The 14,905-nt window shown below is 32.3% G+C and overlaps 1 protein-coding gene across 1 annotated transcript; it reads right to left on the bottom strand.

Moving 5' to 3' along the window:
- Positions 1-399: 399 nt before the first annotated feature.
- Positions 400-13,724, bottom strand: LOC123198191 (DNA gyrase subunit B, chloroplastic/mitochondrial-like). Its single transcript, XM_044612845.1, has 21 exons — positions 13,476-13,724; positions 13,247-13,394; positions 13,096-13,176; positions 12,915-13,028; positions 12,183-12,239; positions 11,305-11,406; positions 10,716-10,866; positions 10,527-10,603; positions 10,203-10,313; positions 8,510-8,580; positions 5,634-5,775; positions 5,177-5,275; positions 4,910-5,038; positions 4,701-4,815; positions 3,131-3,198; positions 2,012-2,125; positions 1,793-1,909; positions 1,626-1,679; positions 1,367-1,472; positions 897-1,027; positions 400-670 (listed from the first exon to the last, which is right to left on the bottom strand). Exons 1-21 carry the CDS (start codon positions 13,586-13,588, stop codon positions 602-604), a joined length of 2,169 nt encoding a protein of 722 aa, XP_044468780.1. The 5' UTR covers positions 13,589-13,724; the 3' UTR covers positions 400-601.
- Positions 13,725-14,905: the final 1,181 nt, after the last annotated feature.

The raw sequence follows: 14,905 nt of genomic DNA, 5'->3' as shown, positions 1-14,905 counted from the left end.
TACACAGCTAATAAGTTATTGTATAATTAAATATGATTTTATCTTTAATTTAAAATTATTCAATTATATAATTATATATTAATTGTTTTTTTAATTATATATTTAAAAGTATCTACACTATAAAAAATAAAAATTAAAAAAAAATGATGCTATTTACTTTCATATTTATCTAAATAGACACATCCCTAAAACTCTCCATCTAAGCGTTTGAAATGCTTAAATATTTAACAGCCCATCTATTACGGAAATAAATTTTTTTCCTCAAATTTCAATGACTTATTCTTTATTTATCTATCTTTTTCTGAATTTATATAACAATCAATTACATTTTGTTTTACAAAATTTTGTGTTGAAATTAAATCCAATACAACTATTAAATTATTGATGTTGAATGACAAATTGCTAAAATAAGAAATTTCACATTTATGTTTCTGAAGAAAATAACAAAATTCTCACGAGAAGTTGAATGAACCTAAAGCCTACATATCCTCCTCCCTTTCTTTCTTTCACAGAATAAATTGGAATCATCTATCTTTCTTACTAATCTACTGCTAGTGTATCAGTGGTTCACACAATACAAAAACTTGTCCAAAATGATACCCTAAATATCAAGCTGATCCAGACTAATCAAGTTTGCAGAATTCTGGATGAGTTCCTTCCGAGTGTCGACCTAAAAACAAGAATACAAGTAAGAACAATGTACACTTACATTGTTAATGCCAAAAGCTAAATAAGTGTTGTATGATGATGTTCAATAGCAAATAAACTCTCTAGGGGAGGATTCTTTTATAGATCTTGCATATTCCAACCCCAGCCCCAAAAACGAAGCAAAGGGAGTACAACAATATCATCCACAGTTTCTCAAACTGCAATAGTTTCCAAGTCAATCTACTTACCCGGGCACCCATAAGGGAGGAGAAAACAACATTTGCTTCTGCTGCATCCTCAACCACCAGTTGCTTCAGCAGTCTTTGTTGTGGGTCCAACGTTGTTTCCCACAGTTGTGCAGGCATCATCTCTCCCAATCCTTCATTGCACCCATGATGCACTAAATGGTTATTAAAACTTAAATAAAATTTCTTATGCAAACACACTTTCAGTGTACAGTTGAGATTAACAGTCTGCCCATGAACGGCTTGCCATTCATTACTGTCATAAGTTCAAAGAGGCATTTGCTAAAAAGTCTAGACAGTCGATAAAGTGAAAAATAAAATAATATCAACTTTCTGTCAGAATCCCCATCCCTATTTTGAATTATTTAATATATTATACAGTAAGTATCAGGTTTTATTTGTACAAGCAATTAAGGTACTTTATTGATTTTCCATGCAATTGTCAACTGCAAAAATTATCCTATTTATCATACCCTTGAACCTCTGAATATTGTATGAAACATTTGATGAGAAGGAACTCCGGAGCTTCTTTAGTTCTGCATCATCATAGCAGTAATGTACTTGCTTTCCCATCTCAACCTAGTCATTTCAACAAAAGATGAAGTGCAAACTGAAAAAATTGTTCTTTTGGCATCATTTTGGATACATCTTACTAAGGCTAGGAAACAAAATTATACAAGAATACAAGAATGGACAAGTCCACAAAAAACAACAAACTGTTCCTAATCAAACCTTGTAAAAAGGTGGAACTCCAACGTAAATGCAACCTTCATCATATAAGGCTTTCTGCAACCAAGAATAACATTTTAACTTTTCTTCTAAACTTCATGCATTAGAAAGCAGGATTTCATTCTTTCTTCTTTATTGTAATCTAGAATACAACTTTCACCATTATCTACCTGATATCTGTAGAAAAATGTCAATAGCAAAGTTCGGATATGAGCACCATCTACATCAGCATCTGTCAAAATGATGATTTTGTGATAACGTAGAGCCTCTTTTTTAAAATCTTCTCCCTAAAACGAGAAGATTTTAAACACCACATATACATCAAGTGGTTAAGCCAGATAAACAGATCAACCAATACACAAAATAAAACTAACAAAAAAGGTCTTTACTTTAACTCCAAGTCCAAGAGCACGAATTAGATTTTGAATTTCTTCATTCTTGTACATTGCTGCCTCATCCTTTCGCTCAACATTCAAAATCTTTCCTCTCAAAGGCAGAATAGCCTGTGCAAAAATGTACCCGTTAACCATGTTACACACACACACTCTTTTGTTGTAATAAGATGAACCTGAAAAGATACTGTTAAAATACATAGAAAGTTGACTACATCCACTGCATTGTGCAAGCTAAAAGCGAGAATTTATGTTGGCACAACCAAAAAACAGACATACAAAAGAGGTTTATAAAAATGGCATTATTGATGAACATGAGTCAGGGTAATTGATGTAATCAATAGAGCATCCAATCTGAAGAATGAGTAGTTAAAAGACTGCATGCCCACTCGTGGAAAATTAGCTTATTCATAAGCTGCACACATCAGGTCCTCCTGTTTCAATGAATATATAGAATAAACCAACAAGCAAATGGAACAGTAATAAAAAAATGCGTGCTAAGATCACACTCCAGATTTTATCAATTCTCTCTATATTGCACAATACTATTGAAGGAGTCTCCATTACAGTATTAATTATTGTTTTCAAACAAAAACCTTTTATCTGCACCACAACAGAATTCCACATCCTCATTCAAGAAAACAGATTCATTCCAACCTTTATGGGTTACGCTAACAGCAACTGAAATAAAAAGCTAAAGTGAGAAAATGATTCTATAAATGTATATTAGGTGTAATGGTGTTTGGTCTCGATTTTTGGATTGTAATGGAAACCACTAGTAACGGTAATAATTTCTTTTTCTCAGGAATTCTTAGCTAGCCAATTTTATTTTATTTTTTAAAAAATGCACACAAACTACTTGCTATCAAAAGTATTATTTCTTGCATCCACTGAAAGACCATTACACAGCGTTGGTGATGTACAGCAAGAGGAAGAACTATAGATAAAAGGAAATACAAGAAAAAAGGAATAAACAGAGACACAGGTGGCATAAAAGAACAAAATCAGATAGAAGACTACAAATTATTTAAAAGGAAATCAGAGGGTGCAGGAACTTGAAGAGAAAACCATTATTTCTTCCCAACTACCATTCATATGTTATGCCTTTAGTAATACCTGAAAGCGTCTATCACGGCCTTGTTTTGCACTTCCACCAGCAGAATCCCCTTCAACAATAAAAATTTCTGCAAACATTGGGTAATGAGTCACAAAATCACAACTAAGAATATGTCAAAATTCCATAATGAAACATTGTAATTTTCAAAGATGAATAACATAACATGTTTTTCACAACATTTGTCACCCTGAATTTTCACTTTAAGACCAACATTTATTGGAATCAAAATTGAGCAGTGATAGTTTTCCATTAAATAAATGCATGATGAAATAAATAAAAGTTGGTGTATCACACAAAACAGCTACCAGAAGAGATATATAAGACATCTTGACACCCCAAAAAATCTATAGAAGACATTGACAAAAGGCAATCCACAAACATCATGTCAAAAGTTAAATATGGAATAAACTCACACAAGTACAGAAGCAGACATGATTGGTGTTTATGCAATAGCCATAAAACTGTTGGAGAAAAAAAAACCCTCATGCCAAAATTCCATACAATCCATTAGTGATTCTAAACCTTTTGATGAAACTTGGAAGACTTAGTTTCTGTCCATGTTACAACTCTTTGGTGGGCTTTGGTTCATGGAAAATCAATGCCAGCAAGTGATCCAACTAAAATATCCTACGTTGAATCTATCTCCTTCCTGGTATATGATGTCTAGAAAAAGGGTTGAGAGCTCTAATCACTTATTCCTTCTGTCTTTAGTAGCTTCAATGGGCCAGAGCTTGTTTAGAAGCTAATATATTTTTAGTCACCTAGGGCTCTTGTGAATCGCTGGCTAACATCTGAACATTTCTTCATTTTTTAATACCCTGGCTTGTTTAAAGGCTTCAAAATTATGGGTGAAGTAGTTGCCTCTGGAAGAGGAAAGAAAATCGCACAATTTGAACAAGTGCTCTTTAGCACTTCATTTGGTGACTTGACAAGAAAGAAATAATCAACTCAAGGACTATGCAAGGAAGACGGGATAATCTAGAGAACAAGAATAAGGAGAATACCAACAAGCATGAGCATGAAGTAGATAAATTAGGGTGACTCATATTTTCATCATTCAATAATCATCAAGTCTACATAAAACTATATACCAGGGCCCTATTTAGAGCGGCTAGTCCTAAACAAAAGAGAAATAGAAACTTCTGCTAAGAATAAAGTCCAACTGAAACAAGTAATAAGAAAATATTTTTCTAGATGGATAGATTCTAGATTCCAATAGCAGCTATACATGAAGATATGCAAAAGAATAGTGTATCCACTAAGAAAAACTCAGGATCAGCAAAAAAATTCCGAGTTGGAACTATGAGAATATAGAAAAAGATATAAGAGTATACAGGACAGATAAAAAAAAATGCATAAAAACAGTTCTTCCAACTAAGCAAGCTGTTCATTATCTTGATAATATCAATTCATATAATAAATTTTTGATCGAACAACACCAGTTAGACAGTAAACAATAGAAGTAGAATCACAAAATGAAGATTGTAAGTATCTAATTACCTATAACTATGTAACTATAAATTGCAAATAGTGTCCTTCCATAAACGTAAAAGTGAATTCAATACAAACCAGATTCTTCAGGATTTGTGGATGAGCAATCAGCCAATTTTCCTGGAAGAGATGATGACCGCAATACACTCTTTTGCCTCACCAAGTCCCTTGCCCTCTTTGCTGCCAGAGCCGCCTAAATTATGGAGCAAAAACTATTAAGAAAACTTCGAAGTTTACATTGAAATTGAAACAGAGATAATTTGAATTACAAAAGGGATAAGGGATACCTTGAGAGCACTTAAAGACTTAGAAAGGATTGAGTCAAGTACATCTGGATGCAACTCCAAAAATTCAGTAAGGTACTCCTGAACAGACTGATCAACCACTTTCCGCACCTCTGGATTTCCCAACCTTGTCTTTCAGTGATATAAAGCCATCAATGTCAGGCATCATCAATGAAAGGAGCAATTGCCAATGCTAGTATCAAATTGGCCAAAGCATCATAACAACCTGATACACGAGTACTGGAGGAATTATCGTGAACAAGAAAATACCTTTGTTTGCCCTTCAAACTCTGGATTTGGAACTTTGACTGAGATAATGCATGTCAATCCCTCCCTAACGTGTTCACCGCTTAAACTAATATCCTTATCCTGGAAAAGAACCATTACCACAATGAAAATGATGATCGCTTTTATCCTTGTCGTGTTCATGTCACAATTAATGTTTGCATGCACTGGACAGACGCTTATCAGATTTTCTTCTTGCAATGCATATTCAATTTTCCTCAGTAAGAGGAATGTTCTCCCACTAAATCTCTTCCCAACATTTGCAACTCGAAAAGTTGGGACTTCAAAACACTTAATCAAGGGCAGAGATGGCTAAAGCATATAATCAAAAGTCATATCCCTTTTCTTGTCCCTTTTTGGCCGCAATTATTCAAATTCTTCCAGCTATTCTGACAATTAAAGACAACAGATAAATATTGAAGAACACAACTAGAAAACACACCTTGACAATTTTTGATTTCTTCCCTAGATTATTGAGAGTTCTTGTCAATGAAGCCTTAACACCATCAATATGTGTGCCACCATCAACAGTACGTATGCTGTTAGCATACCCCAGCATCGTATCTGAATATGCATCAGAACACCTAGTAGTGCAAGAAACAATAACAAAATCAAATAACTGCGACCACTCACTGATATTTTAAGACAGTTAATAATTTTATTTAAAATATATTAAAACAATAACACTATTTTTCAAGTGATAACAACAAACTATATTTTGTACTTCTAAATCTAGAAATGATCTTCTAATTACAGAACTTTTAAAGAATGTGGCAGTTATATTTAAAAGATGTTTTGTTAAAAAAAAGGAAAAAAAGAATTAAACATTCAAAATCAAAATACGGAGCTTTATATTTATTTGAGGAAATGTTTTATTTTGGAATTTCAATGTTTATGTCTAGTTATTACTTGTTTCAGTCAATTTTTTTTCATTAGATTGTTGTCACTTTGACCTTAGAGTCAAACTGATCTTGGGGTTCTCATTATGACATACAGATTCTTTAAATGAGCAGAAGTTTGCTTTTTTATTGGGTTCATATCACATCATCAACTCAAGGACTATGAAACATTTCAAGGCTTTTGATTTCAGATTAAGGATCATGAACTTCAATACCTTATCCAAAACAATCTCTTTGTAAGGTTTTTACAAAGTAATGACTCAAAAAATTTAATCAATGGCTGATGCCCACAAAGAATTAATAAGGGAACCTTACAAAGTAATGACTCAAAAAATTTAATCAATGGCTGATGCCCACAAAGAATTAATAAAGGAAATTATTATAGACTGCCCTTTAAGGTTTCCAAATTTGTCATTCGAATGATAACTTCCGCACTTTTTATCATAGACTACCCTCAAAGTCTGAAACTCTATCATGGGTAACCCTTTGTGTTATTAATTGGACCCTCAAAATTTAAAAAAAAATAATCAAAGATAACCTTTGTGCTAAACCTGTTACTTTGCAGTTAGGTTTGCAAAGCAAATCACTTTCCTATAAGACTAAAGTTATACCCAAACACTTTCTTATAAGACCAAAATTACTATTTTACTCATCAACCACATAAAACAGCATAACGGACATAGAGCCAAGGGGTTGTCCATGATACAATAATGTAAGAAAAAAGTGCAAAAGGTGTCATCCAAATGATCAATGTAGAAAAATTAAAGGTAGTCTACAATATTCTCCAAATTTATGCACCACTTTTGTTTTATAAGAAATGTGGCAAAATAAACTGAAGAAAAAATCAAAATTTCAACCAATAATATGAATAGTAATTTCTGCAACAACTAGAGCTTTGGTTACTATACAAATCGACTTTCTTTACATGCAAAAGCAAAACTTGAGAAATTAGAGCTAAGGTGTTTGTGAAAATTGAAGTTTAGATTTTTCAGAAACTTGGATTTCCCATCATCATGATTTTAGGTTTCCAATTTCTTTAATAGCGATGACAAAATTCCCCATGGGGACAGGCCCTCGCCCCGTTCAGACCATGGTTGAAATGCCAAAAAACAGGCCAGGGACGGGGAGTCGACGCACCTTGGGCCAATAACTCCTAAATGTTTAAGAAATTAAACAAAATATTTTTGAAGAAATTGTAAAACAAAATAAATGTTTTGTCTCAAACAATATCTTCCATAAAAATTGAAATTTATATCATCTATTTATTATAGTTGAAGATTATATATGTTCAGTACATAAAGTTTGTTTATCATAATAGTTAAAATGAAGCTCATATTTTGTTTAGGGTACATGAGATAATTCATATTTGGTTGTATATTTCTTTATAACTTTAAAGAAAGGTATCTTCTCTTTTCTTTTTCTCATATGAAATTTAAAATCCATAATTTATTCTTATATTTCCTTTGAAGCTTTGAAAAAGAATGAATACAAATATTTTTTTTGATGATTTATGGAATATTTTATTAGATTTCTAACCAAATTATTTTTTTCTTTAAAGCATTAAATGTTTTACTTTTTATGAAGAATATCTTGGAAGATTCAAGGTTTATGGAATATATTATTTCCTTTTAAGTTCATTGTATAATAAAGAAAATTAGAATTTCAAATAATCACATATAAAATTTTAATTTTTCTGGAATTTCAGGTCAGGCCAGGGATGTGGCTACCTAATATTTTAAGGGACACGGATGATGACAAGGATTGCGATCCCCAGCCAGGCCTGACCCGTTCCCATCCCTATATTTTAACCATGATCAAAGTTTGTACATAACAAGTGGAATTCCTCTGGAGGACTACTAAAATTTCATGTTATTTTTTTAATTATCTAAAAAATAAACATAATTTTTTTATGTAATTTTTTGAACCTATTATGACATCAAAAACAAACCAATGAAATAAAAAAATTCATTTATTTAGGAGAACTCAATCTTAAATATAAAAAGGCAGGGACTAAATAGCCATTTGCATTCTTCCTGTATGTCCTACATAACAAATTGCCCACATAATTAGCCACGGCCAACATAAATTTCAAATAGAAGATAACAACTTTTTAAAACTATACCAAACACAAGAATAGCATCTCATAAATTTGTAGGTGTAAAAAATAAAAAAATATAGAAATAGGTATATTTTATGCCTGCTATGATATCCTTTGTTTTACAACTTCTGCAACCCTCCATACCTATTTGAATGAATCACACAACATGCAGATATAATAGAAGATCCATCATATGTCAACTTAAGTAAATTTTGTATGTCGTTCTTTAACTGATAATTGTGAGGAAGACAGGATTTCTTAAGGAAAAGGAAAACATTCAGCAAAACCACGAGAGAGAGAGAGAGAGAGAGAGTTTTTTACCACTGTAGAGCTAAATCAATTGTAACTCCATCTACTTCCTTTCTAAAGCCCACAACTTCATGAAGTGGTTTCTGGATCATTTAAGGTCAGTCATCATTAAATGCACAAGATAAATTTTCCAATCCAAATAAAGAAAAAAAAAAAGGGGAGTCTCAATGCTTTCTCTAGGCACCACATTTCCATATGCAAACATATTCTCACAAACTCAAGAAAAACTAGCCGACAGCTATGGTGCTTACGATCAATCTTGTACTTGAATAAGCAAGCCAGCCCCTCAATCCCAAGACTAAAAGGACAATAAAATTAATAAGAAAAGACAATAACACAAGCATATAGGGTTGCAGAGAAAACTTCTACCAAGGAACTAAGATATCAAGGAACTAAGATACCAAAGAGACTTTAGTTGTAACCAAAACTGAAAAGTCCCTTTTTCTAACACTAAGGCTGGAGCCAAGCCACACTAACTCGGTCTCGAAAGTCAACTCAGCTTGGATAGAATTCGTTTAAGTCAAACTTAAGCCAAAAAGGTTGGCTCATTTTTTAAACTGAGTCAAACTCAAGGTAAAGGAAATTTGACTTAGTTCAGCTAGCAAATCAAAAAGATGACTTGATTTGGTTCAAACTTGGCTCATGGTCCAATTCAAGTGATGTTAGACAATTATCCAAACGATGTCATTTTACCTATAATTAGGTAAAATGACATCGTTTTATCAATGAGTACGAATTCGAATATTGACCTAGCACAGAGCTTCAAACTTTGAATTTTGGGACCGAATCAAACTTAAACTACCTTTAACTTTGGTTCAACAAACTAGAACTGAACTTGAATCAAACAATTTTTCATTTAAGCCAAACTCAAACCAAAGGGTGTTTGAAGTCAACTCGATCACTTTAGCTCAACCTCTTAACAAATCCAAAACTATTTAAACTAATGACTAAAACTATTTAGATGCGGTAGAAGCTTTTCATCTCCTTACACTATTATCATAATTCTCAACCAGCCCTATATATAAATACGTAGATTAGATAGTAAAAATCGCAATTATGTGTGTCCATCTTCCAAATATGCTACATTGTTGGCACCTAGACTCTTGCCTATCATTATTGCATGTGGCATATTTGGCTAGCTGAAGTACAAAGAGATTCGAACTAGAATATAATCTTGGGTTAAAATTGTCTCCTCATTTACAAGAACAAAGACATGTTTGGTTTGTGATAAAATCATCCAAAAATTTTAGTTCAATTTCGATATTTTAGTAACCAAAACAGGTTTGATATAAAAATGACAAATTATTTTCAATGTAAAACATTATGTAAAAAAAGAAAATAAATTTTATTTAAGAATTATGAATATTTTTTATGAATAAATCCAAAAATTATTTTTCAAAACATTTCAATCAAATTAAACCAATTGCTACATTCAGAAGAGTCCAAGCAAAAATGATTCTTTTTGAGACATTATTTCCCTAACAAATGAGGATTTGAATTAAATCATAATGGCAAAGGTTTAGTACTCCACTTGGGAATGTAAAAAATTCCAGCTGAAAATGTTTGGTCAGTTGTAATTCCATTAATAAAATGAAAAGAAAAAGAACTTAGCCAGTAGCAAAAGTAGAATAAACTAAACAATACCTGACAAGACATGGAACAATACAATCTACAAAGGAAAGGCATTATAGGAAAATAAATGTACCTTTTCAGCATTTAACCATTTCACATATTCCACCAAACCTCCTCCATAAAAATATTCATTATATAGGTTCTTCTGTGGGTCCATGTCCTCCTTCCTAAGAGTGATTGTAAGCTGCAGTGATCAAGCGAGAAGAAAAAATAACATTTAAGATGCAAGGAAACAAAAAAAGTTCAGATTGACAGCCAGCTATGAGAAATATAAAATAATAAATGGCCAAAATAATTTTTCAAATTAAGAATAGATAGGCAAATATTTATTTCTTACAGAAACAACTACTGCAGATGAAAAGACCATAGTTGGCATAATTTTAAACAACAACATCACCTTTGGGTTTAAAAAAGCAAGCTCTCTGATCCTTCCAGCTATTGTATTGTAGTCAAATTGAATAGCAGCGCTGAAAACTATAGAAGAGGTTCAAAGCCAACAACAAAGAAAAATGTTGATCACCAAATGTATAAGTAACACCCAAATCATTTAGAGAAAGAATATAATTTATTAAAGAGTCAAGAAAACCTTCTTTATCAGGCCAAAATCTTATGCGTGTCCCCTGGCAATCCTCTGAATCAACAGGCAGCACATGACACGCCAGCGTTGTGATGGGCTTCCCACGAGAATATTTTTGCTGGTATTCCATTCCTTCACGCCAAACAGTAACTTCTAATTTCTGTAAGCAAGACATAATAGAATTACAAAAAATAACGTTATAGAAGCTCATACCCAGCATTCATGTCACAAGGAAAAAGTAACCACATATAGTGACCTTAATTTGAAAGACAATCAACATTGAAAATTGTCACACACACACAGAGGCAATAGATGGTCAACTTCACCATTATCTGAAACAACTGTTACACTACTAAAATTCTCGAAGAGTATAATTTTCAAACACATCATCAAAAATAGTTGAGGGAATGGAAAGGTCAAGCGTGGACCCCTACCAGTAAAATAAAAGTATAACAATCTAGAAGTATGCCAGGGACATTAGTAAAATGAACCACACAACTAGACAGTCCAACAAACATAAGAAACATTCAATAGAATAGCAATAAAGAAACAGAACAAAAAAACTACCAAAAGAAGTCTGAAGTTGGATTAAACACACCTCAGATAAGGCATTGACAACAGACAAACCCACACCATGTAATCCACCAGATACACTATAACCACTACTAGAACCACCAAATTTTCCACCAGCATGTAAGACCTGCAAAGTATGACAGTATAGAGCAATTGAACATATTAAAGAAATTACAATATAATAGTTTATCAATAATGAAAAAAATATTGAAATCAAGAGAAAAGAAATTCTCTAATAAATATAAATTCAAGTTTCATCCAAAACTTGCAGGCATCTCTATCATCTAGATCCATCAGCACCAAAACGTTTGATCAACGTTCTTCCCAAATTCAACACAAAACAATATCTTAGAAAAGGTATGAATGAAACAAGGCAAAATTATGAGATTCAATCAAAAAATTGAAATATTAAGTGCTAATTCCCCATAATAATTCCAAACAGAAAATAACAATGAAATTTTAAGTTCTTTATAAATTAGATAGTAATGTTCAATCATACAAGGAATGACTATCAATCTTACAAAGGAAGCAAGTACCAGGTCAATTCATTCCCAAACAGTGATGGTTAGGTGCTATAAATTTATGGGGTGACCAAGGCTCTAAAAAGCATTGGCATGAACTAGGTGCCAAACAAAATAAAATAAAAATTTCAGGCTTCAAACAAGCAAAGCAAAAATCTGGTGCCCCATATCTATTATTAAGCACATCATTTAGACAATTAGACGGTATGTATGCCAACTAATATGGCATATTCATTCATTCATTCATTCATTAAACAATATACCTAATAGAAAAGGTCTGTGGATTCATGAACAGTATTTAGCCACATGTCACAAAGAAAATGAGATCAGATGTTATCCTTAGTTGAAAGGTAAAATGAAAATGATCTTTTAGCAACAATACCGTCAATACAGTCTCCAAGGCAGATTTGTTTGTCACAGGATGCAAGTCAACAGGAATCTGTAATGTACAGTTAAAAAAACTAAGAAGTGAAATGGAAGGAAAACACAGTGAAAGCTAGAATAAATGATGCAAAGCTTTATGTAAAATTATACAAAACATACATTCGTATACAACAATAATGACCAGCACGGTACATTAAACAAAGGAATGTTTACTAAATATGCTCTTAGGAAACTAATGGGAGGCATACTTTTGCGGCTTCTTATGCACAAGTAGATAAAAATCATATAGAAGTAACAATATTTGATTATTAGAATATGACCCAAAAGTACCTAAAAATGACCATAACATTGTGATGGAAAATACTTTTTCACAAGAAACAGACCACAATGAGATCATATCACATCAGTATTATTATCTTGTAACATACATGCCCCCAACTTTGACTGCAGCACCAAAATTGAGTTAAGTTGAAAAACAAGCATAGTGGAATTGCTAGACATTGGAAATACAACTAAAAGAAATAAATGTGATAAATAAACAGAAAATATTATGAAAAAACACAAAAAGGAACCACAGAAAGAATCTCCAGCCTGACTGGTTGTCTTCTTGCCTCTGCTTTGACCAGCCCATAAGGGCCAAGCAGCTATTTCTTTGATATCTCAATAAACATCTGCCAAACAATGAAAACATTAACCATTCACTTTAGCAATAAAGAAACACATTACATACCCCACGACCATTGTCGGTGATGCTCACAGAATTATCTGGAAGCAATGCAACTTCAATTTTTGAAGCATACCCTGCTTGGGCCTCATCAACAGCATTGTCCAATATTTCATAAACCTAAAGAAGCAAAACAGTTATCAAACCTTGTTTCTATTGACTAAGACATGCCTGACAAAGAGCTTACCAAATGATGCAAACCACGAGGTCCTGTGCTTCCAATGTACATAGCTGGCCTTTTCCTAACAGCTTCTAAGCCTTCAAGAACCTAAATATACAGGAAAATCGTATAAATCTCCATTGAAAAAAAAAAAAAAAAAGATAAGGAGAAAACTTACCTGTATCTGTTCGGAACCATAAGGCTTTGAGCTGGGGCTTTCTTTAAAAGCTTCAGTTGTAATAGAAGACGACATGAATGCCCTCGGTGGGAAAACATTTTTTCCTATCCAAACTTGATTTGAAACCCTCCTCACCGGAACATTTATTCTGAAGTATGACAATAGACAAGAAAATATTAAGCTTTCCCGAGAAACAAACAGTGAAAGAAGAAAAAGAGGGAAAAGAAACCTCGGCTTGGAGAAGAGCGCGGGGAAGCAGTGAGAGTTACAAGCGGAGAAACATCCAGATGCCATAAAAATACGAAGATATAAATAAGGAGTTTTTACAAGAAGACGCGCCATCAAACGAACAGTAGAACAAGACAGACAGTTCTCTTCTTAAAAGATAAACCCTGCTAGATTTCATACAATAAACGCCGGCAATTTTAACCTAAAAATCGGATCCGCCCGCCCATTCGACTAGCGGACGTTGCTTACACCCTGTCCTTGCTAAATTTTTTAGGTAGAAGTACTTCATTTTTAATTAATATAATAAATAATAAAATATATGTTTGATAACATATATAATATATACTTATTTTTATATTTAAAATAGTTATACATAATTTTATTATATAAAAAATATTATATAATTATATCCAATAATTTTTAGGACATTTAAGTATAATACTATTTAGTATTCTTTTATTATATCTAATAAAATATAATAATTATTTATATCTATCAATTTTTATAAAATATATTAATAATTTATACGATATAATTTTCTAATTATTTTATCATTGCGATAATATTTCATTTTTAATAATAAAATATTATTCAAACCAAACACACCTTAAATATTTCTTTGAACTTTTGTAACACCCCTCTAGAAGTATTCCCCTTTAACACTCATAGGTAAACTAAAGGGTAAAATAGTAATCTCGAGTGTTGTAAGTTGATCCATATTGACTATGGACCAAAACATGTTGAAATTAAATAAGAATATTTAATTTTAGCATATGAACAATCATTCATAAACTTAAGAACATTTGTGCATAGTATTCCACATCAATATGTTAGATAAGAGTCACGCATGAAATTTTAAACAAAACAAACAACAGTTCACCCATAAGATGAATGTTCATTCGTTAGGTTATGCAAATTGCCTTTAAAAGTGGCACGTTATCATGATTTTGACGATATTTTACCCAAACACATGAAAACGTTTAACCCTAAAAAAAGGGTGTGCTAAAGAAAGGAAATGTAACTCTTCAATCTCCAGTTGTGGGCAACGGTTTTTAGCAAAGCATTCAAGACAAAAATCATAGAGAGAGAGAAATGATTTGACAGCCTAAGAGAGATTATTGATTTAAAAGGAGGTAAGTAGGGACTTCATTTAAGATTTAAGGTTTTTGATACATTTCTAAATTTATGTGCAAGTGCCATAATGATGATGATGTTTGACTCCTTATTAACTGAGTAGTGTTTTGTTTATTTAGATTATAGTAACATATATATCTATCTATATGTCTATATGTGAGTATGTGATTATCTCTTTAAGTAGTGTCCACAAAAGTTCTTAGGTATGTTGAATAGGTTATCTCTTTATGATTTTGTTGATATTGTATTTATAATGATGAGTATGGTTAAACCCCTAGGTGTTTTAATGATACTAAA

This window comes from Mangifera indica, chromosome 15 (assembly GCF_011075055.1).
Source record: "Mangifera indica cultivar Alphonso chromosome 15, CATAS_Mindica_2.1, whole genome shotgun sequence".
NCBI lineage: Eukaryota > Viridiplantae > Streptophyta > Magnoliopsida > Sapindales > Anacardiaceae > Mangifera > Mangifera indica.
Note: the sequence above shows the minus strand (reverse complement) of the source record. Positions and strands in the feature narration are given on the sequence as shown.